At 51.1% G+C, this 27,639-nt stretch overlaps 9 protein-coding genes across 9 annotated transcripts; 5 read left to right on the top strand and 4 right to left on the bottom strand.

The window, feature by feature from the left end:
- Nucleotides 1-1,415: 1,415 nt before the first annotated feature.
- Nucleotides 1,416-2,212, top strand: UHO2_04297 (uncharacterized protein; the record flags this gene model as incomplete). Its single annotated transcript, XM_041555970.1, has 2 exons — nucleotides 1,416-1,910; nucleotides 1,994-2,212. The coding sequence occupies 2 exons, from the start codon at nucleotides 1,416-1,418 to the stop codon at nucleotides 2,210-2,212; spliced, it is 714 nt and encodes a 237-aa protein (XP_041411904.1).
- A 2,729-nt stretch (nucleotides 2,213-4,941) lies between these two features.
- Nucleotides 4,942-10,112, top strand: UHO2_04296 (uncharacterized protein; the record flags this gene model as incomplete). The annotated part of the gene is made up of 4 exons (XM_041555969.1): nucleotides 4,942-5,858; nucleotides 6,153-6,361; nucleotides 6,460-7,576; nucleotides 7,655-10,112. 4 exons carry the CDS (start codon nucleotides 4,942-4,944, stop codon nucleotides 10,110-10,112), a joined length of 4,701 nt encoding a protein of 1,566 aa, XP_041411903.1.
- Nucleotides 10,113-12,866: 2,754 nt separating this feature from the next.
- UHO2_04295 (uncharacterized protein) lies at nucleotides 12,867-13,886 on the bottom strand (the record flags this gene model as incomplete). The annotated part of the gene is made up of 1 exon (XM_041555968.1): nucleotides 12,867-13,886. The coding sequence occupies one exon, from the start codon at nucleotides 13,884-13,886 to the stop codon at nucleotides 12,867-12,869; it is 1,020 nt and encodes a 339-aa protein (XP_041411902.1).
- Nucleotides 13,887-14,444: 558 nt separating this feature from the next.
- Nucleotides 14,445-15,634, top strand: UHO2_04294 (uncharacterized protein; the record flags this gene model as incomplete). The annotated part of the gene is made up of 2 exons (XM_041555967.1): nucleotides 14,445-14,684; nucleotides 14,792-15,634. The coding sequence occupies 2 exons, from the start codon at nucleotides 14,445-14,447 to the stop codon at nucleotides 15,632-15,634; spliced, it is 1,083 nt and encodes a 360-aa protein (XP_041411901.1).
- Nucleotides 15,635-17,635: 2,001 nt separating this feature from the next.
- UHO2_04293 (uncharacterized protein) lies at nucleotides 17,636-19,604 on the top strand (the record flags this gene model as incomplete). Its single annotated transcript, XM_041555966.1, has 4 exons — nucleotides 17,636-18,774; nucleotides 18,868-19,011; nucleotides 19,102-19,145; nucleotides 19,231-19,604. 4 exons carry the CDS (start codon nucleotides 17,636-17,638, stop codon nucleotides 19,602-19,604), a joined length of 1,701 nt encoding a protein of 566 aa, XP_041411900.1.
- A 150-nt stretch (nucleotides 19,605-19,754) lies between these two features.
- On the bottom strand, nucleotides 19,755-21,704 carry UHO2_04292 (uncharacterized protein; the record flags this gene model as incomplete). Its single annotated transcript, XM_041555965.1, has 1 exon — nucleotides 19,755-21,704. One exon carries the CDS (start codon nucleotides 21,702-21,704, stop codon nucleotides 19,755-19,757), a length of 1,950 nt encoding a protein of 649 aa, XP_041411899.1.
- Nucleotides 21,705-22,225: 521 nt separating this feature from the next.
- Nucleotides 22,226-23,315, top strand: UHO2_04291 (uncharacterized protein; the record flags this gene model as incomplete). Its single annotated transcript, XM_041555964.1, has 2 exons — nucleotides 22,226-22,477; nucleotides 22,566-23,315. 2 exons carry the CDS (start codon nucleotides 22,226-22,228, stop codon nucleotides 23,313-23,315), a joined length of 1,002 nt encoding a protein of 333 aa, XP_041411898.1.
- Nucleotides 23,316-23,414: 99 nt separating this feature from the next.
- UHO2_04290 (uncharacterized protein) lies at nucleotides 23,415-25,013 on the bottom strand (the record flags this gene model as incomplete). The annotated part of the gene is made up of 3 exons (XM_041555963.1): nucleotides 23,415-23,783; nucleotides 23,866-24,466; nucleotides 24,556-25,013. The coding sequence occupies 3 exons, from the start codon at nucleotides 25,011-25,013 to the stop codon at nucleotides 23,415-23,417; spliced, it is 1,428 nt and encodes a 475-aa protein (XP_041411897.1).
- Nucleotides 25,014-25,540: 527 nt separating this feature from the next.
- UHO2_04289 (putative ornithine carbamoyltransferase precursor) lies at nucleotides 25,541-26,793 on the bottom strand (the record flags this gene model as incomplete). Its single annotated transcript, XM_041555962.1, has 2 exons — nucleotides 25,541-26,203; nucleotides 26,287-26,793. The coding sequence occupies 2 exons, from the start codon at nucleotides 26,791-26,793 to the stop codon at nucleotides 25,541-25,543; spliced, it is 1,170 nt and encodes a 389-aa protein (XP_041411896.1).
- Nucleotides 26,794-27,639: the final 846 nt, after the last annotated feature.

The following is a 27,639-nucleotide window of genomic DNA, read 5'->3' as shown; positions in this document are numbered from 1 at the left end:
GAAGTGTGTCATGGGCCTGGATGCTCAAGAAGCAGGAGGGTCACGGGTTCATATGGAAGGAGCACAGGTATCAAAGATCTAGTCGATACCAGTAGAGAGCATGGTCGTAGTGCAGTCTCCATGGAGACCATGGACTCCTATGGACTCACATGCAAAGGAGGACATGAGCCACATGCGAGGAGGGCCAGGCACAGCCACGAGGAGGACCAAGCTCAAGGAGCAGGCACAGCCACGAAGAGGACCAAGCTCAGGTGGTTACCACTCAGGGGCTCGAGAGACAAGAGTCAAAGGAACTGTCACCAGTCAAAGGAGAAGGAGCAGTGTATAGGACACTAGCAGGCAGGTCCTGAGGAAGAGGAGCAGTGTCGAAGGAGTCGACACCAGGTCATGAGGAGGAGGAGCAGTGTCGAAGGAGTTGACACCACTCAAGAGGCACAGGGGTGCCAAGCAGGAGAGGCCCCTGAGCAGTACTCAATGAAGAAGGTACTCTCTGGAGAGAGAGCAGGAGCAGCATCGCTGGCGATGCTGTGAAGAGGTATATAACCATGCTTTCTCATCATCATAGGTCGAGTGGATCCTCATCCACTCTACTCACCATACAACTAGTCAATACTTTAGAAACACAAGTACTCATTAGTTACAGTCAGCATAGCAGCAATCTATCAAGGTTGCTCCTCATCATAGTGTGTGTGTGTTGTATCACCACTACCTGACGTCCATAGGCACCCCATAGCAGGTTAGTGGTCTGGATATAGATAGAACCAAAGGCAGTAGTTCACTGCGGTCCAGGGATCACTTCAAGCGTCAAAGTCAACACACTGGACACTCGTGTTGATGCCACCAACCTTATCACCAACACCATCAACCTCATTATCATCAACACTCACCAACCTTATCACCAATGTCATCAACCTCATCATCATCAACACTCACACCAGATCTTGGTGTCATCATAACCAAAGCATTGATATTGATTGTGCCAAGCTACCCCTGAACAGAGTGTCCACAGAGGTCAGCCGAAACCTATGATAGTATATACAATGAACGCCACCTGCTGTCACTGTGCAACTTGATAGTCACTGATACCGAGACAATAGCTGTTGCACAGTTTGATAGTCACCAAGTATCTCGACAGACCGACCTGGGTTTCAGGCGCGAGACCCCTGACAACCATGGTGTAGAGGACTGTGAGGAAGGGAAGGGGGTTATGGTTGGAATGGAAGGTGAAGGTGATGGTGTTGGTGAAGAAGGAAGAAGGAAGAGAGAGGAGCAAGAAAGATGGCGCAAAGCATTGTGCAAAGTGTTGTGCACATAGAGTGCTGTGCACACCTTTGAAAAGTGTGCACATTTGCAGATGGATGCACATCTGCTTGCTTCACCTCCTCAACTTGACTACTTCATTGCACTGGTGCACCATGTCATTCATTGACAAAGTATTTGAAGCTGGAAGCTGGGATGTTTCTCTTCCTGCTTCTCCAACTCCCCCATCTGACACAGAGCAAGAACAAGGTGCACCTCCTGTGCTTTCTCCTGTCACTTCCCCAATCAATTGGATGTCTGGTACACCTTCCACCCAATCCACCAGGCCTGCTGACAATGGGGCAAAGAAGAACTTTGTCTGGCAGGCTCAGGACATCGAGTGCCTTGTAGACATGATCTACATCAATGAGTCATATCAGCACACAATTCTCCCTTCTCATCACAATGAAGCCAATGAGCCTGCCAACAAGCTTCACAAAGATACAGTCTATTGTGACCTCAGCAAATCGGTCTTCCCTGCCAGGTCTGTTGATCCCTCTTGCATCAAGTTCAAGGTATGCTGGCTTCAAGAAACATACCATCAGGAGAAGAAAGCTCTCTCACTTACAGGAGCTGGAACACTGCTGAAGGACATGGATGCAACAAATCCTGTAAGTACTTTAAGACCATCAGTTATATTACTTGTGAATATGTACTTGCTGACACTTTCTCTCTACAGTCTTACATGTCTCAGGTTGCTCTCTCAGCCAAGTATCCTTGGTTTGAGAAGATGCATGAGATGATGAATGAATGTGTGTTGGCAGGGCCAGCTGTCCTCCTCACAACACCTAGACTGGATGCTACTGGCAACAAGGATTCCAATCATGTGCTCCCTGGCAGCAATCCCATGGAGGAATCCAGCGATGCAGACCTCGACCACACAGTGCATGCCCGGAACCTGTCATGGGCCTGAATGTGCAGGAAGCAGGAAGACCCATTAGTTCATATGAAGGGAGCGCAGGAATCAGGGGATTGGGCAGATCGTACGAGTTGTGGCAGAATTCGCCAAGATCTGCAGTAGAATCGGCTCTATGACAGATCTCGGTGCAATCAGTATGAGCAAGGGTGATATCACAGATCCCACCGAGATCGGTAGTAAGCACAATCATAGGACAGATTCTGTGGAGATCAGCAATAGGGATGTTCATATGATGGTTCACATGCAAGGAGGACCAAGCTCACATACAGGGAGGACCAAGCTTTGCCAAGATGGGGACCAAGCTCGGTGACACACAGACAGTTACCACTCAGGGGTGCACAAGATAGGAGTAAAGAGAACCATTGCCGGTTGAAGGAAGAGGAGCTGTGTAAAGGACACCAGCAAGTAGGTCATGAGGAGGAGGAGCAGTGTCGAAGGAGTCGACACAGCTCAAGGAGGACAGGAGCGATGAGCAAGCATGGTTCGAGGAGGAGGAGGCGCCTTATCAGGGGCCCTTGGATAGTACTCGACGAAGAAGGTACTCTCTGGAGAGAGAGAGCTGGAGCAGTGTCACAGGTGATGCTGCATAAGATGTATAAAAGCATGCCTTCTCTTCATCAGTGGACAAGTGGATGCTCATCCACTCTACACCATATAACTAGTATTACTTCAGAAGCATAAGTACTCATTAGTTTCAGTCAGCATAGTCGCAATCAAATAGATTGCCTCTCATTGTAGCATGTGTGTTGTATCACCACTCACTGACATCTGAAGGCAGTTCATAGTAAACCAGTGGTCCAGATTAGATAGAACCAAAGGCAGTTGTCCACTGTGGTCTGGGGATCACCTCAAGTGATAGTCGACACACTGGACACTCATGTCGATGCCACCAGTATCATACTCACACCAGACCTTTGGTGTCATCATCAAGTTCATCCAACATCATATCATTATTGACCATGCCGAGCTTCCCCTGGATGGAGTGTCCACAGCAGTTAGTTGAAATCTGCAATAGCATTACTACAACTACAGATTCGAACGAGAAAAGTGATAGAGACAGCTCTATCGCATATTTCACTAAGAATCGAAATACCACTAGCATTGTCACATAACTCGACAGAATCGGTAATAGCATCGATACTACTACCGATCGCAGTTTTCAGGCACACAACCGCTGACAGAACCTACCCCCAATCCATGACCTGGTGGATGCTGCTCCCAGTAATGCTGGAGATTGCACTGATTTTGACATCTCAACACCACCCCCACATCCCATCCAATCAGATGCCCTGGTCTCAAGTCCATCAATGTTCTCAAACCAGGCCTCATCTTTGCAAGCAAATGGCTACAAGCACAAGCATAACAATGTTGAACAGAAGTGGGATTCCCTTGCAGAGGCTTTCTATCAATCTTCAATAGAAAGCCTATCAATTTGCCTCAAGCTTGCACAGGAGTGCACCAAGCAAGAAGCAGAGTGCACCAAGCAGGAAGAATTGCAGTTACAGCACAAGTGCAAGGAAAGGGAGCAAGAAGAATGTTGTCATGGGCCTGGATGCTCAAGAAGCAGGAGGGTCACTGGTTCATATGGACGGAGCACAGGTATCGAAGACCTAGTCGATACCAGTAGAGAGCATGGTCGTAGTGCAGTCTCCATGGAGACCATGGACTCCTATGGATTCACATGCAAAGGAGCACTGAGCCCATATGCGAGGAGGACCAGGCACAGCCACGAGGAGGACCAAGCTCAAAGAGCAGGCGCAGCCACGAGGAGGACCAAGCTCAGATGGTTACCACTCAGGGGCTCGAGAGACAGGAAGTCGACACAGGTCATGAGGAGGAGGAGCAGTGTCGAAGGAGTCGACACAGGTCATGAGGAGGAGGAGCAGTGTCGAAGGAGTCGACACCACTTAAGAGGCACAGGGGTGCCAAGCAGGAGAGGCCCCTGAGCAGTACTCGATGAAGAAGGTACTCTCTGGAGAGAGAGCAGGAGCAGCATCGCTGGCAATGCTGTGAAGAGGTATATAACCATGCTTTCTCATCATCATAGGTCGAGTGGATCCCCATCCACTCTACTCACCATACAACTAGTCAATACTTTAGAAACACAAGTACTCATTAGTTACAGTCAGCATAGCAGCAATCTATCAAGGTTGCTCCTCATCGTAGTGTGTGTGTTGTATCACCACTACCTGACGTCCGAAGGCGCCCATAGCAGGTTAGCGGTCCGGATATAGATAGAACCGAAGGCAGTAGTCCACTGCGGTCCGGGGATCACTTCAAAGCATCAAGTCAACACACTGGACACTCGTGTTGACGCCACCAACCTTATCACCAACACCATCAACCTCATTATCATTGACATCACCAATCTTATCATCAACACCATCAACCTCATTATCATCGACATCACCAATCTCATCACCAACACCATCAACCTCATCATCATCAACACCCACACCAGACCTTGGTGTCATCATAACATTGATATTGATCGTGCCGAGCTACCCCTGAACGGAGTGTCCACAGAGGTCAGCCGAAACCTACGATAGTATATACAACGAACGCCACCTGCTGTCACTGCACAACTTGATAGTCACCGATACCGAGACAATAGCTGTCACACAGTTTAATAGTCACTGAGTATCTCGACAGACCGACCTGGGTTTCAGGCGCGAGACCCCTGACATTAGAGTGGATCATTCAAGCAGCTCCTCACGATCACCATGACGGACCCAGACCTCAACAATAAGCTCGATAGACTACTCACTCTATTGGAAGCACAGCTAGAGCTTACCAGACAGGGTCATCGAGAGGAACGATTACAACGAGCTCAACTGAGCAGGGAGGAGACAATGGACCTCTCTCACTCAGAAGACCAAGCAGGAGGAGGAGATGAGTCTATGATAGGAGACCCACATACTCCTACTCCAGCTCCACGACCAAGACGATCAGTCTCATTCAACCTGGATGAGCAGGAGGACATCAACTACGAGAAGTATGCTTCACCTACTGGGCCAAGATATGTCAAGACTAAGCTGGACCCCTACAGCAGGACTAGGACGGACCCTTACCCCCTGGACCACGAGGAGGATACCAGCATCATGGCAGAGCTTAACCGGTCAAAGCCCATCGCCACCCCCTTTCCAAAGTTCAATCCCCGAGACATGGAGATCTTCATTCTAGAAGCCGAAGCATGGTTTAAGTACAACCAGGTGTATGAGCAGTCTAGGATGATCAATCACATGGGTGCTCAACTGGAAGGGACAGCAAGAGAGTGGTGGACCTCCAAGCTCCGTATTGATAGAGCTAGAGAAGGAAGGTTGTTCAATGATTGGCATTACTTCACAGAGCGACTGTCAGAGCAGTTCAACCCACGCAATGCTAGGATGGAGGCATACAACAAGCTGTTGGCTCTCAGACTCACAAGTGATACTCCTGGTGCCGCCACACGTCATGTAGAGCGGTTCAGAGACTTGGAAGGACAGGTCAACCTAGATGACAACGAGCTAGTGATTGATCTCTTCAGAGGTAGTCTCACTCGCAGCATACAGGAGAAGTTCGAGAGGAATCCACCTGGGAAGAGATGGGAGTGGTATCGAGAGGTTGAGGAGATCGATCAACAGAGGATGCTACTACAGCAGTCCTCGGCTAGACACTCACTCCCAAATGCCACATTACCTCCACTAAGAACTGGGTCTCGGCCAAATCAAAGTTCGATCCCCATCCGACAACCCACTCAACCTTATCCAGCTCGATCACCATCACAAGCAACTACACAAGCAACTACACAAGCAACTATACAAAACCTAAACCGACCCCTTCCTCATCATCCCACCCAACCCTCGAAGCAAGGAAGCCCTGCTCCATCAGGTATCAACACCTGTCATGTATGCAAAGGTATTGGCCATTGGGCCAGAGACTGCCCCAGCAGGAGGGTAAACCCTCTTAGCTCTCGACCCATGGGACCAAAGGTTATGGTCACCACAGCAGACCCCTTCGAGGAGGCCACTGACTCAGGGGATGGCCACACAGGCAGCACTGAGACGGGTGACCCCGAGGCCATGGACCTCAGCTCATACCAGCAACCCATGGACCCCGATCACGAGGAGGAGCACAATGATGATGACGACGAGGGAAACGTCAGTGGGGTGATGCACTGATGGCATGCATTGCTCTACAAACCTCCTCGCCATCACTCTGTATATATCAAGATTGTCAAGTATGTTTCTCTACCAGTGGAGGCAAAGCAGTACTGGAGCTCTCTGGAATGGTTCAAGACCATCCTGCTCGGATACTAGCTGATACCGGTGCTGGTTTGTCCATAGTCTCAGATTCTTTCATTAGTAGGTACCAAATACCCACAAAACCCATAAAAACAAGATCGATCCATGGTGTCACCGGGCACCAACTCTCCATCAATAGTTCTGCGAGCATGCAGGTATCTATTGGTACACACAATCTGGGTGTGGTCGAAGCTTCAGTGGCCGACACTGCGGACTATGACCTCATCCTGGGGTTCACTGAGCTACGGAGGCTCAAACCCACCATACAATGGGATACGGGCCAGCTGGAGTTCAAGACTCAGGAGCAGGACCGACCCCCTAGGAGACCCCCTGAAGCAGCAAGAGCAGGGGACCTAACCATGAGGAGACCAACCCTTCATGGTAACGAGTTTGTCTCAGCAGAGCGCATACTACGAGCAGCTCTGGAAGATGGACCCATAGGGTTCATGCTGTTAGAGGAGCCACCATCATCACTCCCAGCCTTTGGTTTTGTACCTACAGGCGCAGACAAAGGAGTCGAGATGGAGGTGGAGGTAGATAAGGTGGTGACGGCTGCAGACATACCAAAGCCATACCAACACCTGCGAGATGTGTTTGATGAGGTGGAAGCAGACAAGCTGCCCCATCATACCGAGCATGATCTCCACCTCGAGTTGATAGAAGGAGGGAAGCCACCTCAAGGGCCCCTATACCTTAAGGGACCCAAGGAGATGTCCGAGTTGAGGAGGTACTTGGATGAGAACCTCGAGAAGGGGTTCATAAGACCATCGAAGAGCCCGGCACGATCACCGGTGCTCTTCGTACCAAAGAAGGATGGAGGTCTCAGACTCTGTGTGGACTACAGAGGTCTCAACGAGATCACTGTCAAGAACAGGGCACCATTGCCCCTCATCGAGGAGCAGCTGTTCTTACTCAGGAAGGCAAGGATCTATACCAAGCTAGACCTTAGAGCAGCATACAACCTCATCCGGATTGCTAAAGGAGATGAATGGAAGACAGCTTTTGGCACTCAGTTGGGACTCTATGAGTACCTAGTGATGCCCTTTGGCCTAGCCAATGCTCCGGCTCACTTCCAGTCATTCATCAATGACATCTTCTGAGACATCATTGGGATATATGTGGTAGTATACCTAGATGACTTCCTGATCTTCAGTGACACTGAAGAAGCACATGTGAAGCATGTCACTGAGGTCCTCACTCGCTTAAGGAGCAACAGGCTCTTTGCTAAGCTGTCAAAGTGTGAGTTCCACACCAAGACAGTTGAGTTCCTGGGGTACATCATCAAGCCAACGGGCATAGAGATGGACCCAGAAAAGGTGTGCACTGTCAAGGAGTGGCCAATGCCGGAGTCAATCCATGACATCCAGAGGTTCCTGGGTTTTGCCAACTTCTATCGAAGGTTCATAGCCCACTTTGCTCGCATAGCCAAGCCCTTGACAGCACTGGTAAAGCCTATAGAACGGTTCAAGAAGTTTGAGCTACCAGAGGAGGCCCAACAGGCCTTCCACAAGCTCATCCAGGCCTTCACATCAGCAGGAGTGCTTCAGCACTTCGACTACCACCTTCCAACAAGGTTGGAGACTGATGCAAGTGACTTTGCTATAGCAGGAGTACTCAAGCAGGAGCATGAAGGACGATGGCATCCAGTGGCCTTTTACTCTAGGAAGATGTCTTCTGCCGAGAAGAACTATGAGATCCATGATAAGGAGCTCCTAGCTGTGGTCGCCTGCCTCACTCAGTGGCGACACATGCTAGCTGGACTACCGAACCAACTGGTCATCCTCACTGACCATGAAGCCCTCAAGTACTTCAAGTCACAGAGACGCATCACAGGTCGACAAGCTCGATGGGCAATACTACTAGCAGACTTCGACTTCATATTGCAGTATCGACCAGGAGACAAAGGTGGTGAACCCGATGCTCTCACCAGAAGGACAGACATGCAACCAGCCGGTGAAGAGCAGGATCACAATGTGAGGCAACTACTGCCTCCTCGAGTGTTCAAGGAGACAGCAGACCATGACTCGCTCCTAGTGGCCCCCATGATCTCGATGGAGTCCATAGCATCAAAAGGTCTCAAAGACCTGGTCAAGATCTTCCAGCCTTTAGACCAAGAGCTACAGGAGATACATAGGAAGAAGCCTTTCGAACTCAAGGATGACCTATGGTACAGTGGAGGAAGGTTGGTTATCCCCAAGGTGATCATGCCAGGGAGGACCAACAACCGACACTCAAGGAGTGCCAAAGAGGTAGATGGACAGTCTCTCTCTGTAGAGCATCTGCGATTCATGGTGATGACCCAATGCCATGATGGTATCACTGCTGGACACGTAGGAAGAGATGCTACCATCAAGGCAGCTCAACGACATTACTGGTGGCCAAACATGACAGCTTGGATTGCAGACTATGTAGCAAGTTGTCCTGTATGTGCTAGGTACAAAGCTCCTCGTCATCGTCCATATGGTTTGCTACAGCCACTAGCAACCCCAGACAGGCCCTGGGGCTCCATATCCCTCGACTTCATCGAAGGACTACCAACATCGAAGAAGTATGACTCCAAGACCTATGACTCTATCTTAGTCATTGTCGACAGGCTAACCAAGTTTGCCATACTAGCTCCAACCCATAAGACAGTCACGGCCAAACAGACTGCAGTATTGCTATATGGACACATGGTTAGACTCTTTGGATATCCAGATCACATGGTCTCGGACCGAGGCAGGCAGTTCATATCAGGAGCATGGAAGGCATTTGCAGAGCAAATGGGTGTGAAGCACTCACTTAGCACGGCTTACCATCCTCAAACTGATGGTCAGACAGAGAGAGTCAATCAGGTCATAGAGCAATATCTCAGGATGTACTGCAACTATGAGCAGAATGACTGGGCCAACCTGCTGGACACTGCGGCCTTTGTATACAACAACACGGTCCACAACAGCATTGGTGTCTCACCATTCTTTGCATGCTATGGATGGAACCCCAAAGCTCATCCTGACATCCCTCAACGACTAGGAGTCAATGATCCAGGTCGCTTCAAGTACCTCATGGATGGAAAGGAGCGTTGCAAGTACCTCCAGGAGCAGATCAGAGAGGCACAACGTAGATCAGTAGACCAGTATAACAGGAAGCACAAGGACATTGAGTTTAAGGTGGGTGATATGGTCTATATCAACCGCCGAAACTGGAAGACACGGAGACCCACACCCAAGTTGGATACCCGGTTTGCAGGACCCTACCCAGTTCAGGAACGGGTAGGACGCCGAGCTTACCGAATCACATTGCCAGCAAACCTTAGGGTGCATGATGTGTTCCATGTCTCCATGCTCGAGCCAGCAAGAACAAGTTCTCTTCCTCAACGTGCTGAACAGCCCACCATGCCACCACTTCCAGATGAGGACCTCGACTTCGAAGTCGAAGCACTCATCGACAAGCGTTCACACAATGGGACTACAGAGTACAAGGTGTTGTGGAGAGGGTACTCAGAAGAAGCTGCTTCATGGGAACCAGTAGAGAACCTCAACTGTCCCGACCTCATTCAGGAGTATGAGGTGTCGGAGGGGGGACGAGTGAGTAGACAAAGTAGAGAAAGGAGGAGAGAACAGGAGGAGTAGAGAGAGGAGGATGACGTTGAGAGAAGGAGGAAGGATGACGGGGGCGATGTTGTCAAGGAAGAGGAGGAGTCAGCATGAACCAGACCAGAGCATGCCTCGACGGAGCTCGGCTCTTAAGAGGGGGGTAGTGTCATGGGCCTGGATGCTCAAGAAGCAGGAGGGTCACTGGTTCATATGGACGGAGCACAGGTATCGAAGACCTAGTCGATACCAGTAGAGAGCATGGTCGTAGTGCAGTCTCCATGGAGACCATGGACTCCTATGGATTCACATGCAAAGGAGCACTGAGCCCATATGCGAGGAGGACCAGGCACAGCCACGAGGAGGACCAAGCTCAAAGAGCAGGCGCAGCCACGAGGAGGACCAAGCTCAGATGGTTACCACTCAGGGGCTCGAGAGACAGGAAGTCGACACAGGTCATGAGGAGGAGGAGCAGTGTCGAAGGAGTCGACACCACTCAAGAGGCACAGGGGTGCCAAGCAGGAGAGGCCCCTGAGCAGTACTCGATGAAGAAGGTACTCTCTGGAGAGAGAGCAGGAGCAGCATCGCTGGCAATGCTGTGAAGAGGTATATAACCATGCTTTCTCATCATCATAGGTCGAGTGGATCCCCATCCACTCTACTCACCATACAACTAGTCAATACTTTAGAAACACAAGTACTCATTAGTTACAGTCAGCATAGCAGCAATCTATCAAGGTTGCTCCTCATCGTAGTGTGTGTGTTGTATCACCACTACCTGACGTCCGAAGGCGCCCATAGCAGGTTAGCGGTCCGGATATAGATAGAACCGAAGGCAGTAGTCCACTGCGGTCCGGGGATCACTTCAAAGCATCAAGTCAACACACTGGACACTCGTGTTGACGCCACCAACCTTATCACCAACACCATCAACCTCATTATCATTGACATCACCAATCTTATCATCAACACCATCAACCTCATTATCATCGACATCACCAATCTCATCACCAACACCATCAACCTCATCATCATCAACACCCACACCAGACCTTGGTGTCATCATAACATTGATATTGATCGTGCCGAGCTACCCCTGAACGGAGTGTCCACAGAGGTCAGCCGAAACCTACGATAGTATATACAACGAACGCCACCTGCTGTCACTGCACAACTTGATAGTCACCGATACCGAGACAATAGCTGTCACACAGTTTAATAGTCACTGAGTATCTCGACAGACCGACCTGGGTTTCAGGCGCGAGACCCCTGACAAATGTCTTCATGCTCAGGAAAGGGAGTGCGAAGAATGTGTTTGCTTGGAGGATCACAATGTATTCATTGAAATGATGCATATGATGATCACTCAGCAACAAGGAGGACCATCACCTTGACATCCAGTCTTGGCAATCAACAATTGCCAAGACCATAATGCTCTAGACTGTGATGGTCAGGAAAAGCATCTTCTCAGTACCATCTCACTGTGCTTGTCTTCATGAAATGCACTTTGTTTCTGGTACTGCTTCTTTGTGCAATGAATGCTGAATGTTCTTGAGACCAAACATATATGTCACAGGTGTGTTCATATGATGTGAAGATTTATTGTGCAAATGGACATCATTTTGGAGAGTGACAAAAAAAGTGAGTCCATTTTATTGGGTCCAGAGGCATGTTTTCAGAAACATGTGTTTTTTCCACTTTGGGTGAGCTTATGTAAGGTTTTTGTGTGAAATAAAAACTCGTCAAAATCGAGAAACACGTGTTTCTAAAAACACTCGAAAATTGATACCCCCTAAAAAGCAAAAAAGCAAAAAATAAAAAATAAAAAAATCGAGCTTGAACCATGAGAAGGACTCAGAGGAAGAAAAAAAGAAAAAGAAAAAGAAAAGAAAAAGAAAAAGAAAAAAGAAAAAGAAAAAAAAAAAAGAAAAAAAAACAACACTCAGTTTGCGGTGGATACCTCCGCTGTCGACAATCGTAACTGGGACCCAATCATGTCGAGTGGACAAGAAGAAGTGCCTCTAGACAGGCAGAGCAAGCGAAGACATGGTCCGTCCTCCTCTGTATCTGAAGGTTGGTAAGAAGAGTGGGGGGAGAGTCTCAGTTTGAGAGTGGGGATGAGCCGAAAAAAAGCAAAAGAAAAAAAAAACACAGAGTCGAAGCTCGGATAGGAAAATTTTGAAATGCTTCCGACGTCTTTGTGTGTGTGTGTGTGTGTGTGTGTGTGTGTGTGTGTGTGTGACTCTGTACGACTGTGTAACACTGCGCTTCTTCTTCTTCTTCCTATCTCGCCTCTGCTCTCCTACCGCAAAAAGGATTAAAATTAAAATTTCTTGTGCGCTCGACACGGCGTTCTTGCCTCGGCTGAAATCGTGAAATCGAGAAGATCTTCGTGTCCTGATCCGACCGCAACGCGATGGTTACACACCAGAGGGCATCTTGCTTCTCAAAGTCAATTGGAGCTGAAGTGCAGCATTTGCTTTCGCGTAGATTGCTTTTTGAAAAAGGAGCTTTGAAATGGTGGGTTCCCACCCTTTTCAAACAAATTTTTTTTTCCTTTCTTTTCTGCATTTCCCGAAAAGTGTCTTCGGTAAAGCACGCCCAGATCGGCAGCAGAGATCGGGAAAAGGTGCTCTCCTCAATTGCACCGGAGCCGACTTCGGCACTGCAGAGCGTTCAGAGTGTTCACAGAACGGTCGCAACGGTCTCCGTTCAGTGATGACAACGGCAATGGCACAAAAGGGTATACTAAAATTACAGTGTGATGTGTGCAGATGCTGGAAGAGAGTGACTCTATTGCCTTCGACGCTTGTTCTTGAGCTTGGCCAGACATTCGGAGCAGTACCATTTCTGAGGCAGTGGCTTGGTGACTCCGACACATCCAATGTGGAACCATTCTTTGCAGTCCGGATCGTTTTCGGCATTGTCGCATCCGATCATCTCGCCGAACGACACTCGCTGACAGAAGCAGTACGGCGTGTCGTCCTTCTCTTCTCCTTCTTCGCCCTCGCCAGGCTCGCCCTCGAATCCTTCCAGTCCCAGTGATCCGAGTTCGGTGCTCTGTGACAAGCCAGACCTTCCTGGTCCACTGGCCGATAACGACCCGCCGCGTGTCTTGCGTGAAGCACCGACGCCTCGAATCGACCCTCCCAATCCTCTCTCGGGCGGTGCAGGAGATCCAGATTCGACCGGTGTCGTGCGTCCTCCTGCTCTCGCTCTTGCTGCCGCACTCATTGGCGTGCCAGGAGTGAGGGTACCAACACCAGGCGATAATATGCTTCCCTTGCGCTTTAGTCCAGCAAGCGGCGAGTCCATCTCCACTGCTGGACTCTTGAGTCCTGCTAAGGCTGCCGGTAGTGCAGACAAGGAAGGTACCTGTGGCGTTCCGATCGAAGCTGTTGAAGAGAAGTTGTTGAGTACGGATGGACTGATCTTGTTCATCTCTTCTTTGAGATGCTTGTGGTGCGCATGGATCGATCGCCAAAGACGTATACTCAAGGCTTCCTTCTGCGAGCTCCATTCATCTGCACGTCCATAGTCGGTCCGGATCTTTTCCGCTAGCTTTTCCGCCTTTACTCGGTCTGCTTCCGACAGATTGCCTGAAGGGTTTGACAGTCCGCCTCCGCTCTTTTGCAAGATTTCCCTCAGTTGCGATTCTCTAGCAGCAATTTTGGAGAGAAGGTCTTGGATCTTGGCATCCTTGTGTTCGATCTCCTTGACCATGTGACTGACCTCTTGCGGCAAGTTGTCTAGATTCGAGATGAACTCGGTCGCAATCGCTGCGATCTCCGCAGGATCCTCGATGTGCATCATCTTGTAGTCTCTTGCAGAACAAGCCGGGCAGGACTATCGACCGCTGTATGTGTGGGAGGCGTACGTGTACGTGTGTGCCGCCTTGTTCCGAGGCAATGAGCTCCTAGACGGAGTTGCGAGGCAGTGTTTCAAGTCTGTACCTTGGTCCCGTCCGCCGCTCTTCGCTGGAAGAAGGATTCCGGGTCCTGTTTGGCTTGCCTTGCGCGAGAGGCACCTCTTGAGCTGATGAGGATGCTGTCCGCGGTGCTGAAGCGCGTTGTGTAGAGTGGCTTGAAGGCCAGTGAGATATGAGGCGAGATGATGATGGCGGTGATCAGGGTCCAAGATGCAAACGCGACTTTTGCTGCGCTCTGAAACTGGCGAGCTGCCGAGCCAACTAAAATCCGAATTCCGAGAAAAAGCTCAAAATTTGGATTTCTTCTTCTTTCATGCTGCAGCTGCAGCTTTAAATTTCCTCCACACTTTTCGAGAAGAAAAGGTGTACTGCATAGAGCATACACACAACAGTTCAAACCATCATACCACCTTCCACTATATCATACCTACACCGCAGCAAACATGGCCGACACACTGGAGGAGAACTACCTCTTGGACGAAAACGATGCAGGTTCGGTGGTTGGTTCCGATGATGGAGCTGTCAGTATCCAAGATGAGCCCGAGCACTCGAATAATGACACCGCTGAAGGATCAGCACCATCACCACCTCAACCAAGCGCACAGGAGATCAAGGATGAGGCAGCTCGCAAAGAGGACAAAAAGCGCAAGCGTAAAGAGAAGGATAAGGCTCGCAAGCAAAAGGTATGTTCCAGTTGAACAGCAATATCAATCACAGTGGCACGTCAGCGCAGCGCAGCCTTACTGACAGGAACGCATATATCACCTTTCGACATGCTCCTACATTACAGCGAGCGGCATTATCTGCCGACTTTGCGCAAGGTGTGGGCTCAGTAGCAACGCAGCCACCTGACATGCAGGCCGACTATATCACCACCAAACAGACCGCCTCATTTGCCAAGCTGAGCGAGCTCGAGTTGGAAGAGCTCCGTCTCCGTGAAAGTATGCTTCTCGACACCACTGCATTTGACCAGCCGCGCATCCTTGATACCCTCGCCACCTTTGTGCGCAAATGCATTCCTTCCGTAGCAAAGAGTATCAACGACGCACAAGATCCTACCCTCAGCCAACCAGGCCGTCCTGCACTCATCATGCTTACCGGTAACGCACAGCGTGCTGCCGATCTTGCACGCAATCTGCGTGCTCTCGGTCCTCAACTCCCGGCGTCGGCAGAAGGTGGCGACGACGATCGATCTGCGTTGGGATCTTCAAAGAGGCGCAAGCTCGGCAATGGCAAAGCTCAAGGCAAGGACGACAAGGGAGCAGCAGCAGCTGGCAAGAAAGGGGCAGCTGCCACGTCGAAGGACAGCAGAGCATTGTTGGGCGGTTTCTCGGTAGCGAAGCTCTTTGCACGCCACTTCAAACTTAAGGAGCATGAGGCGTGGCTGAAGGAACACACGGCACCATTGGCTGCCGGTACACCACAACGTGTGGCAGCATTGATTGCTTCGGGAAGCTTGCGGCTCGACTCGCTTCAAGCTATCCTTATCGACCAGACTTGGGTCGATGCCAAGCAGCGAAGCGTGTTTGACAGCTTCGAGACAAGAGACGAGTTGATGAAGCTGTTGGCGCTTGATGCGGTGATGAGCTCTTTCAAGCGATCCAAGTCGCCTACCAAGCTTGTTCTTTTCTGAACACTTTCCTTCAAAGCATTCACTTGTACAGCATACATCAATACAGCATTCTCCTTGATCGATATATGCGAAGTCTTCCGCCGTGAAGCATTCAGTTCACTGCAATGCCTGTGACCGATACGCTGCCGCATACAAACATCAGGTCAATCTCCTCTTTTATTCATGCATATGCATCAACTTGCTATTCAATCTCTCCAGCCTTCAATGCTTCGCTTCGATGCAGTTGGGAGAAGGCGGAAGAGCTCTGTGCCTGTCAGAGAGGGAGGGTGACGTTACTGGTTTTGCGCGCAGTTCGCGTTGCTTGACGGGACGTGTGATTGTAGGGAATGAAGGTGATCTCTGAAAAGACAGCTGAACTAACAGTGCTTTTGTTTTCTTCTCTTTTTAGCCATGTCGTTTTGGCGACAGCACCGCGATCCTCTTTGCCTTTCTCTCTCTCCCCCCCCCCCTCTGTTCTTGTTTCTCTCCCTGTCGACCCATCTCCAACCTCTCTCAGCACTTCTTCATCGCAGGGCAGCAGCTCAAGGCACAACGGAGCACCGAAAGCCTGGCTTTCATTTAGTCACGACGTAGAGTTTTCAGGCTGCTGCCCCAGATCGCGGTATTGCTGCCAGTGCTTTGCACGCGCATGACGACATGCGATACCTCTTGCCTCCTCAGCTTTGAGCTCATGCCCTTCTTTCGCATCTTCGGATGCAGTCGAACTAAATCTAGCCCGTTGTCAACTCGCTTTCGGCTTCTGCAACGCATATCTGGGTAGCTGAAGTGACGAGTGCCGGCTGAGAAAGAAGTTGAAGAGGAACTCGAAATTGAGCTTGATGCCAGGCGCATACAAGGCATGGTGGACTTGCTCTTCTCATGGCAGATCGTAACGTCTGCCTGGCCATCAAGCTTTACTATGGCGAGATAGTGGCTATATGCGCCCAACTTGCGACATCCTTGTACCCGTACTTGAGCTTGCAGAGACGTCCGACTCGACGAACTGGGCAGCATCTGAAAGCAACATTTTTCACAGGCATTGAGTAGCACACCCAGCCATTCAACGTTGCAAGCCAGCAAGATGCAAGCCTTCTTTCGCTTTCTAAATCAACAGGCCACGACAGAACAAGCAAAAGAGCAGAACAGAATTGATACATAAGCTGCCGAGCCACAAGCCTCGCCCAAATGTGCTGCAGAGCGATTCAACCTCGAACCAACTTCTTCCGCTTTCTCCGCGCATCAAGCCAACAAAGTGGCTGTATGCGGTCAGCGACCAGCTCACAAGGGACTCACACCCGACAGCAGCTGTTGACACGGCCTCACCGCTTGCATTGAGATTGGCCTTGGCAGTGCATGGCCAACGAAGCAAAGCACACGCACAAGCAAGAGATTGAGCGAAAAAGCAAGTAAGCTCAGGTGTACCTGACACACAGTCCAGATGCTGTTGTGGCACACCTCTCCTCGTCAGCTGTCTTTCGTCTGTCTTTCAGCGAAACTTGCACAATGATCGTTCTTCGCCCTGTGTGCGGCTTCTTTGCAAAACGAAAGGAAAAGCAAGTTCCGCCGATCCTTAGTGATACAAATAAGGCTCGAAGCATCTTCTCTCGTCCCTTTTTCTTTCCCTCCTCAGGTATCCTAGCTTCATTGTCTTGACAACTGTCAAGCCAGGTCACGCCTTGATCTGACCATCATACAGACACCTCCATCATCTTGAATCTTCGCAGTCTTCTGGGATTCGTCGCCAGGCTACCCTTTGCACGCCCCTTCTTTGGTCTCTATCACCAGTATTCATCCTGACAGCAGAGCATGGCTGAGTCGAGAGTAGAGGCACTGACTTGTACAGACCCCGACTTCCCTTTGCTTCATCATACTGACCTCATTCCTCCTCAAGAGACAGATCCGGTTGCATTGCAAGCCATCAAGAGCTTTCGCTGCGAGGCTGAACCACTTTCAAGCTCCTCTATCGGCGACATCGACCCCAAAAGCTCTCTTTGTTTCCCACTGTTACCTTTCGAACAAAACATGCCTCTACTCTCTTCTCAACAGAGCTCTCGCGAAGCAGAACCGGGTCTTCCAGCTTCCCTCCTCTCTGCGGACCTCGTACCAGACGGGCTCATCTTGTCCTCTTGCAGCGAAGACGCGGAGGGCGAGCTCGAAGAGTCTTTCTACTCTGAACACTCCTTCTGGATGGCCCAACCAGCAGATACAAGCACCAGCACTGTGGCTACACTCGATGTAGATGACCCGCCAATCCCCTTGCTTGGTCGTGACGGCACGTGGAAGGCGACAGAGCAACAAAATGCAGCGACGCGCGGCGACGACGTTCAGGAGGGAGAACACCGCCGTACCACGTCTCAGCGCGGGCTTTCTCTCAATCAGCTGGGCAAGGTCAGCAAGCCGAACCTACTGTACAATTCTGCCACCACCAGCACTCTTCAGAAAAGGGCCCCTTCTCTACCTAGCAGCGACTCTGAAGACGTCCCTTTGTCTTGGGCAGCCAGTAAGAAGCAAAAGAAGAGCACGGCAAACAAGACGCGTGACGACAGTGGAACTAGCAAGAATGTTACGAAAGCCAAGAAAGCCAGCAAGAAGCAACCAAAAGCATCAAAGCCGAAGAAGAAAGCGACGACCCGTAGGCCTCTCAGCTCCAGCAGCAAGCGGGAAGATCCCATCGTCAGCAGCGAGATCGGCAGTATTTCCGCCTCAATCAATCCGTCCTCACCAGCTTCCTCCACTGGCAGGTACAGACTGCGGAAGAAGGAGAGCGTTCCGGAACTCAACCTCTCTTCGCTGATGACTCCGCCGAGAAACATTGCATCTCTAGCCTCAGATGAAGCCGTGGACGGATGGACTGACTGGGTCGACCAGCCAGAGGAGGATCGAGGCAGGAACTTCACACCATCGCCCACAGCGATGCCTGGTGCGCCCACGACCAAGCTCGAAGATAGCTATGACGCTGACAGTGCTGGCGAAGGTGATGAACTGGATATCCCTTCAGCATCGCCCGACTCCGCGAGGGTCAGGGTCAGGGGTCAGCGCACATTCCCAGCCCACTTCGAGATCCATGCCGACTTTCCATTGCTTTATCAGCGATACTGCGTTCCTTCTTCAGTCAGTCCTGAAGTGCTAGAGATGCTGCTTAGAGGACTCAATCATGCCGAGTAAGTTATCCATCGTCAAGGTGTAGTAGGAGTTGATTTCCAGAAGATGTTCACCTTAGCCGTTCTTTTGCTTGGCACACTGCGTCGCTACAGCGTCGACGATGAGTTTCACGAGGTCGTAGACAGAGCACAAACGGTGCAAGGTACTTTCAACAAGCCTCGTTCGATTCTGGATCTTTACACGCCTCGCTTTGTCAAGGGTGTGGGTGCACAGAAGGTCGGGATGTGTCCCGTTTGGTAAGTTCACGTTCAATCTGACACGCGTGTTTACGCTTGGATACTCAGGGCTGTTAAGTACATATGCTGATTTGCCATTGCCAACTGCAGCTACGAGGATGGTAAAGTCAAGTTCTTCAAGACCAAGCTTTCGGGTAAGTTGCGCTCTTTCTGTCTCTCATGTCACTTTCGAAGCTCATGCCGACTTTCTTGATTTTGTCTTCCTACTGTGCGCAACAGCCTACAACTATCACCTACAGAACTTCCACGGCATCTCCGCCCTCACCGGTCTACCCTTCACTCCACCCTCCAAATTCCGAACCGAGTCGCGACCAAACGCAAAACCAAAGGAGCGCAGGCAGATCATCCAAGGTCTTTGTCACTCGTGCAACAAGTACATCGATATTCAGGGACCTAAAGAGACAGAGGTCAAAGTGGCAGAGATTTACTGGTGGAAACATGCTCAGGCGTGTCATCGGAGCGGAAACAAGGTGCCAGATGGTGTGGGAGGGTATTTTGTCGAAAACAAGTGGTATGAGCGGGTTTGTGTGGTTTTGGGGCTACTGGGAGGGTTCGAAGGTGAATTGAGGAGACTGCTGAGTGGAAGTAAGTAACTTTGGTTTCAAGGGATGGTCATGTGAGAGAGGTTCGGCCCAGTTCGTGTTCAAACAGAACTCTTGGTTTTGCAATTCCAGAAGTGTCTTCTCTCACAGCAAGAGTGATTGAACGAAGTGCCGTGTCATTGAAAGCCATGAATACAAAAATCACCTGCCTCTACGCCAAGGCGCATCCCTAACAGCGCTATACAACCCTCTCGGACCTAATTCCTCGTACCTCCTTACCCACCCTTCAACTCTCCCCCTAAACGCAGCAAACGCAACCAACCCCACTACAACCAACAAATACAATGTAATAATATTCTGATCTTTCCGGCTATCCCTCTCGAAACATTTCGCCCAAACATCACCTTCTAACCCCGTCCCCGTGTCGTGATCCGTATGCTCCAATTTGGCCCCTTTGCAGATCTCTAGGCCCTGATCGAGACAGAACTGCCGCGTGCATGTGGCGCAAGGTTTAGCTGGATTGGAGGGGGAATAGAGTGGAACGAGAGTGGAGTTGATTTGGAAACACGTACATTTGCAGAGGTGGAGGTTGCGGGAGTTAGCGCGTGGGGTGAGAGGGTTGGGGTTGAGGGGGTTAGTGAGGGAACGGGGGTTGAGGGAGGTCGTGAGGGGGGATGGGGAGGCGAAGGTGGGAGTGACCAGTGAGAGGATGAAAGTGAATAGGGTTAAGAATAGGGTTGTTGTTGCGAAGATGCTGCGGTTGGCTGCTGGAGGGGGAGATCGGGAGCGAGAGCGGGAGGAGCGACGAGAGCTGGTGGAAGGGGTAGAAACAACAGTGATCGACTCTTCAGCCTCCTCCTCCTCATCCAGCTCTTCCGCCTCTGCAACTTCATTGACATGTCCTTCTCCCTGTGGGACAGCCGCAGCAGCAGAAGTGGCAGTGGCGGGGGCGGGGGCGGATCGCTGACGAGCAAGCATCTCAGCAAACGCCTGGCTCAATACTGTGCTCATTTCACCTTCCACCTCTTCACTTGTTGTGTTGGCGCCCTGAGCTCGCGGTTGTTCCGATGCCGATCGCTGCGAACGAACACGCGAAATCTCATTAAACAGTCCCTCGATGAGCGATTGCCTCTGTTGCGGAACTGCATCATTTGTTCCGTTGCTAGCGGTGGTGACTGTATCAGCGCCTGGAGTGGCAGTGGTTGCAGCGGGAGGTGCAGGTCGCTGCGCTGGTGTGGCTGTGAATGTCTGCTGTGACAAAGCCGTGGATCTAGTAGGATTGGCCAGCTGAGCGGGCAAGGAGGACAGCAGGCCGGAGAGCAGGGGCATGGCGTCTCGAAGCTGAGGCTGAATAGCTTGTAAGACTGAGCCGACCACGTCGCTGGCATTGGGAAGTGTAGGCTGAATCGGAAGAGGATGCCAGGTTTCTTCGCTGACGACTGGTTGCGCTTGGGGCGCGGGCGCTTCACGTTGTGGCTGGTGTATCTGTGTTCGTGGCTGATCGGGCCGCTGCGTCGTCGAAGCAGCAGGATTCGAAGCACGCTGGGCCTCCAAGTAGGTTCGGAGGTCATCAGTAAGGCTTCTCATGCGCGCGATTAGATCGTCAACCATGGGTGGGGCAACTTGATCGTTCGTCTGAGTGGACCTGCTTTCAGCTCCAGCTTCGGCATAAGCCGGGGGTGATTCCACCATGATATTGATGTGGACAGGCTTGATACGGAACTCCTTCTTCGCACGAGAATCTTCCTGCTGCCTGCTGATCGAGCTAGCGTACGAGCTTGAGGAAGAAGGCGGGTGTGTCGGATGGAAAAAGTACGTTGCAACCCAATCCTCCCAATCGTCATTGTCTTCGATCAAGACTCGTTTGCCGTCGAGGTTGACGGTGAGCGCGCGAATACGTTCTTCTGAAATGCTCCATCGAGCGGCGATCTGCTGGCGGAAGGATGCGAGACGAGAAGATTCGACATAGTGCGGAGGTAGACGAGCCGAGAGGGTGATGTTTTTAACAGAGTCGTTGTCGTTGGGAAGGAGAAGGCGTCTGTTGTCGGGACGTGCAGAGGCGGGGAGGCGGACAAAGGCGGGGAACCTGACGATGCCTCCTTCTGAGCTTGCCCAGATGTCTGGATTGTCTGAATCGTTTCTCAGCGGCATGGCTAAGGCTATTCACGCGACCAGACGTAGTTGCTTGATAGTGATAGCGATGGTAGGATGAGACCCTGAGCGGGAGAACGTGGCTCAGCTCTTGATCTGTTGGTGTCAGAGTTGACGAGCAGGAAAGGAATCGATCGGGCTTCTCAGCCGATCTGATCTCTCTGCTCTAACACTGCTATCTCAGCTGGTCTGTGCGTGATAGGAATATTCGAAGCAGTAGTTGCGCAGCACGCGTCTAATTTGGCACAACACGGCATGCTAGAGTTGCCCTGTGCAGTGCAGCGCATCGCAGCCAACCAACCAACCAACCAATGCCAAACGCGGCAAGAAAGAGCGCTTCGTGAGACAAAGCCAGAAGTGTGGATTGGATTGCGAACAGAGCGACAGAGCAACAGAGCAACACCGCAGCGTCGTGAATGCAATCCAGACTTGGACTTGTGAATGCGTTTTCGGTATCCCTCTTGCTCACCACCATCACATCACCTCGATTTCGTACTTGCACCTTCGAAGCATCATTCAAAATGGACCAGTGGAAGAAATTCACCAGCAACGTTGCCAGCAATGTTGCACCTCAATTCCAGAACATCGGCAAGACGTTCGGCAACCTCAACCAGCAGGCTCGTGAGCGTTTCGGTGCCGTTGACCAGGAAGACATCACCGAGTTGCCTCAGGAGTACAAGGATCTCGAAAGACGTGTTGATGCACTCAAGAATGCTCACACCGGCTTGATCAAGGTTGCCAAAGTCTACGAGACTGAGAGCTACGACTATCCTGTAAGCACAATCACCGATTGCACTAAGGTCTATCTCCATTGCTCTACTGACGCACTTTTGTTCTCATCCTCTGTGTGCGTTATGGCAGACTCAATTGCAGGAGAGCATCACCCAGCTCTCCGCTTCCGTTGGACACAGCGTCACTTCCTGGGCCGCCTCTGCTACTCGCGGTACCAACCTCCCCAAAGTCTCCCCTACTGCTCCTCCTCAGAAAGTCAACAAGACTCTCCACCACGCTCTTTCCCGCGCTGCCGCCTCAGGTGCCCTCCAACTCGGCGCTGACCCATCCAACCTCTCTGGACTTCCTAACCTCGACACCGCCCAAGCTCCCGGCTCTGAACCCGCCCCCGTCAAGGACGAGAGCAAACTCGGTGAAGCTCTCCAGAAGTTCGCCATCGCCGAAGACCGTCTCGGCAACGCTCGCTTGACGCAGGATGACCAGATCACGCAAGGCTTCAACGTACCATTCAACTCGTTTGGTGCACAGATTCAGCTCGCTATGAAGGCTCGTCAGAGCGTCACCGATGCTCGTTTGCACTTGGACAGCTGGAAACAGTCGTTAAAGTCAGCAGAGAACAGCGGAGCTTCGGCAAAGTTGGAACAGTACAGAGCTGAAGTTGAACAGGCAGAGGATAAGTTGGTCGCTGCGACAGAGGAGGCGATCAGCTTGATGAAGCAGGTTTTGGAGAACCCGGAGCCGATTAAGAGCTTGAGTGCATTCATTAAGGCCCAGGCTGAATATCATGCTGCTGCGGCAGAGTTGTTGTCGACTGTTCAGCAGGAGTTGGCACAGCTGGCTACGAGCGTTGAGAGCGATTACCGTCTCTCGCGTGGTTAAGTTTAGCAGGACTTGCACTTCAGGCTCTTCGACGCTTTGTATATGATTTCAACAACCCAATCTATGACATTCGAAAGATACATCCCACAACAGAGCAGTTCAAGCAGGAATTTGCTGACCAGCCTCGGCCCAAGCTTCCTCCACGACCTTTCTGAGCCTTTTGAATGCCTCGTCGACTTGCTCCATCGGAACTTGGCTGAAACTTGTTCTGACATACGCACTTGTCTTACGCTCGCCTTTATTGGGTGGTTTGAATGCTACACCGGGCAGAGCGAGGACTCCGGCAGCTTTAGCTTTGTTACTGATCAAATCGAATGAGTCTCCTTCATCTCCCTCTGAGCCGTTGGTGGGTGGGAGACGAAGCTTGATCCAGAGGAACATGCCTGCTGTGGGAGTGATCCATGTTGCAATCGAGGGTAAGGATTGAAGGATGGTTTTGGCTGATGATTCGAATTTCTCCAGCCGATCCTATAGTCACATACAAAGGAAAGAAGCGCGCGTGTAAGTAAGAAGTTGCAGTTGCTGAGGTTGATGAGGTGGGAGTGCTTACCTGGTAGAACTTCGCCACGTTATCCGCATGCTTCAAGAATCCATCGATACCCCACTTGCTCAGCAACGCATAAGCAATAGCCTGACTGGTGCCGCTGGTCTGAAGGTTTCTACTGCTCGTGTCCAAGTCAATCGCATCCAGGATCTCTTTCGGACCGGTGACGAACCCTAACCTCAAACCGGCAGAGAGGATCTTACTGAAGCTGTCAAACCTCAATACTCTACCCACACCTCCCACATAGTTGTCCTCTGCTTCGAGCTGGAAGTAGCTCTTTCCCCTCACCCTTGTAACTGGATCAGCAACGGCGCTTAGACCTTTGAAAGAGAGGAAGTAGTAGGGATCGTCTTCCAGCAGCAGGAGGTTGTGTTTGCCGGCGACGGCAAGGACGGCTCTTTTGCGGTCGTCTGAAGCTGTAGTACCGGAAGGGTTGGCTCCTGTGGGTGTTGTGTAGAGGAATTTGGGGAAGGGTGAGTCTTTGGTGGAAGAGGAAGTTGACCAGTTGGAGAGGAGTGCGTCGAGGGCGGTGGGTTCTACGCCTTCAGAATCGGTTGCAGCTTCAAAGAAGCGGGCTTTGTGAGAGACTAGGCTTGGAAGAATACCACTGGTGATCTCACAGAGGCAAGGTCTCTTTGTCAGTCACAGCTCTTCAACATATCCACGAAAGAGATGGGGGGGGGGGAGAGAACTTACGAATAAGCTGGAGATTCCAATAACACAGAATCGCCCTCATTCACCAATGCTTCAAACGCCTTTGTCAGCAAGTCCTGACTTCCATTTCCAAACGAGCATCTCCACACCTCTCCTGCCCGCTTCCCCTCCTTCACTCTAGGTCGTTTGTGTACCTTGCTCTGGAAGTTCTCGATCCAATCCACCAATTTGGGCAACCCACTTGTGGCGGAGTACTGCAGAGCTATGTCCAGGTCAGAACCTTCGATAGTGACTGTTTCAACTTTGCCTGCCTCGGCAACTTCGGGTTTGAGCTCGAGCGTGATCTTCTGAAACGGGAAAGTATCCGAGTTGGGCTTGCCAGAGAGAAGAGAGACCATGCCAGGAATGAGTTCGGCAGGGAAAAGCGAGCGAATGGCTGAGGGCATGCGGTTGCGCGCCGAGTCGGAGAGCAGAGATTGGTAGTCCAGTGGCTCGGACATCTTGGCGGTTGTATAGAGGAGCAGGCCGGATGAGTTCAAGATGGTGTCGGGGAGGGACAAGAGTTGAGTTAGATAAGATAGCAGATGTGAGGCAAGAAAGGAAGATGTGGGGTTGTCAAATCGGAAGGCTGTATGAGTATGCACCGACCAGCTGGAAATCCATTGCCGGACTAGATACCGGCGGTTCTCTCGCGTGAAGCACGCCACTGTGCCACCATATTGACTCTACACAAACTCGTCGACCTCTCATTGCACCACTCCATGTCGACTCATGACACAACAAGCTGCTAGGGTGAACATGATGTCCACTCAGAGAACCAAAGTTTGACACCGGAGTAGTCCCGACTGGTTTTTTGGCAAGACGCCGAAGTGGCTTGTAGTAATCTCACATCAAACGACGTTGCTCTACTACGCCTTTGAGAGCAGCTGATTGCCTTACAGTCGGCCAGCTTGAGACACAAGCATACAGAAACGAGGGTAGTATGGAAAGCATCGGATTGCCATAGAGCACAGATGAGCATAAAGCTCTACAGCTCCCATCGACCAAACATGCGATCAAACAAACTCATAATCGTCCATTTCCTGTTCTCCGCCTCAGGGAAAACAATCGAACGATCGGAATAGAACACCTCGTCATCCACCTCATCACTCTTCCTAGGCAAGCAGTGCATGAACTTCCAATCTGACTTTGCGCCGCCCTTGTTCGCCATCTCATTGGTCACTTGGAATCCTTTGAAATCTCGCAGACGCTGTTCTTTTTGCGCCTCATCACCCATGCTGATCCAAGTGTCGGTGACGATGATATCTGCATCTTTGACTGCTTCAAGAGGGTCATTGGTCCAGTTGACTTGACCAAGAGCGACGGGGGAAGAACCGGACTTGGTGAGGGCGGAAAGTCCGTCTTGCATTGTGCCCCATACGAGCTCATCGCGCTGGTAAGCGGAACCAGAAGGAGTAGCGACAGAGAGGTTGATACCGAGACGAGGGTAGGAAACAAGCATGTCGTTGAGGATGTTGTTGCTGTCTCCCACCCAAGCTACTTTTAAGCCTGCGAGGGAAGTGAGGTCGGTAGGGGAGGAGGTGGAGGCGTAGACTTCGAGCATTGTTTGCAGGTCGGCTAGGATTTGAGTGGGGTGGTAGCGGGCGGAGAGGGCGTTGATCACTGGTACTGTTGAGTGCTTGGATAGGAGCTGACAAAGTCAACAGGCAAAACATTAAGTCAATCGCCATGAGCTCAGCATGTTATCGAGAGAAAGTCTTTGACTGTACTTACCTCGACTTCATCATGACCGCCGACGCGAGCCATGATACCATCAACCATAGAGCTGACCACCTTGGCAGTGTCATACAAGCTTTCGTTCACACCAAGCTGAATGTCGGAAGGAGCCAAGAAAAGACCAGTTCCTCCAAGCGAAGCAACGCTTGTTTCGGAAGCGACACGGGTACGAGTGCTACGTTTGCTGAACATGATAGCGATCGACTTGTTCTTCAAGCTTTGAACGATGGGGGATTCGCCCAGGCTAAGCTGTTTGCGAGAAGACTCGGGGAGTGCCAATGAGGTGCTCCTGAATGCTGACTTGAACTCGATCGCTGATTCAAGCACCGATGCGATCTGAGCGGATGAAAGATCGGCGAGCGACAAGAGGTGTGGTGGTGTGCGGGTGGCCGCCGATGAAGAGGATGTCGAAGCGAGTCGAGGCAGCGACGAGGAAGTAGTGCCCGTAGGCTTGAGAAGCGCTGCGGTTCGCAGCAATGTGGTTGCGGCTTGTCGTCCTGCCATGGTTGCGATGAGTACGATGTACAGAGCTGGTGATGTGTTGATGGTGAGAAGAAAGTGTGGGAGGTTTGCTGCCTTTAAAAAGTGGCCCCAACGTTGCAAATCTAAACCTTCTGCCGGTCTAATCTTGGCGAGCGATTTTCGAGTCATACCAGCCTATCACTTTCTGATCAACTTGTCGCCCACAATTCGCGCATGGCCATTCAGCGAGAGTCAAATGCAATGCAAGACAGTCAAAGATCATCTCAGCGTCACCACCTTACCCACCAACCGAGTCATCGGAAACACCTTTCCAGCGGAAACCTTCGATCAAGCGGCGGTGGCCTAGAAACCCTCCTTGGACAATGTTAAAGGTAAAGCGCAACGAACAAACCACACTAGAACTGCAGAACAGGCGGAGATATGAGTGGAGAATGAGTTTCTTCAAAAGCAACAATGTACCTGTACATGCAAGGTATGACCTGCGTATGTCCACAAGGACCAAGTCTGAGAGAAAAGGGTAACCAGCGCAATATCCTCGAGAAATGCCCGCGAAAGGCTGCCAAAGCGAGGGCGCACAACCCTAGTAGCGAATGCAATATTAACGGCGAATATAGAGAAAGTTGCAAATGCGAACGGTGCAAAGACGGAAAAGACCATAGACGGGAAAGCAACGACAAAGGTGAGAGGTCTACAAGATCTTCTAGAGCAGAAGACTTGACCTGATGCGGGCCCAAGGAGGGGACAGGGGCAACCGCGTTGGCGTGACGAAGCTAAGAGTAGCAATCGATGGTAGATGACGGTTTGAACCGATCACGACGAGGATTGGTGGGGAGAGTGAGGGGAAAGCGAGTCCAGCAATGAACGCTG

The sequence above is a fragment of the Ustilago hordei genome (genome assembly GCF_900519145.1).
Source record: "Ustilago hordei strain Uho2 genome assembly, contig: UHO2_contig_08, whole genome shotgun sequence".
In the NCBI taxonomy this organism is placed as follows: domain Eukaryota; kingdom Fungi; phylum Basidiomycota; class Ustilaginomycetes; order Ustilaginales; family Ustilaginaceae; genus Ustilago; species Ustilago hordei.
Note: the sequence above shows the minus strand (reverse complement) of the source record. Positions and strands in the feature narration are given on the sequence as shown.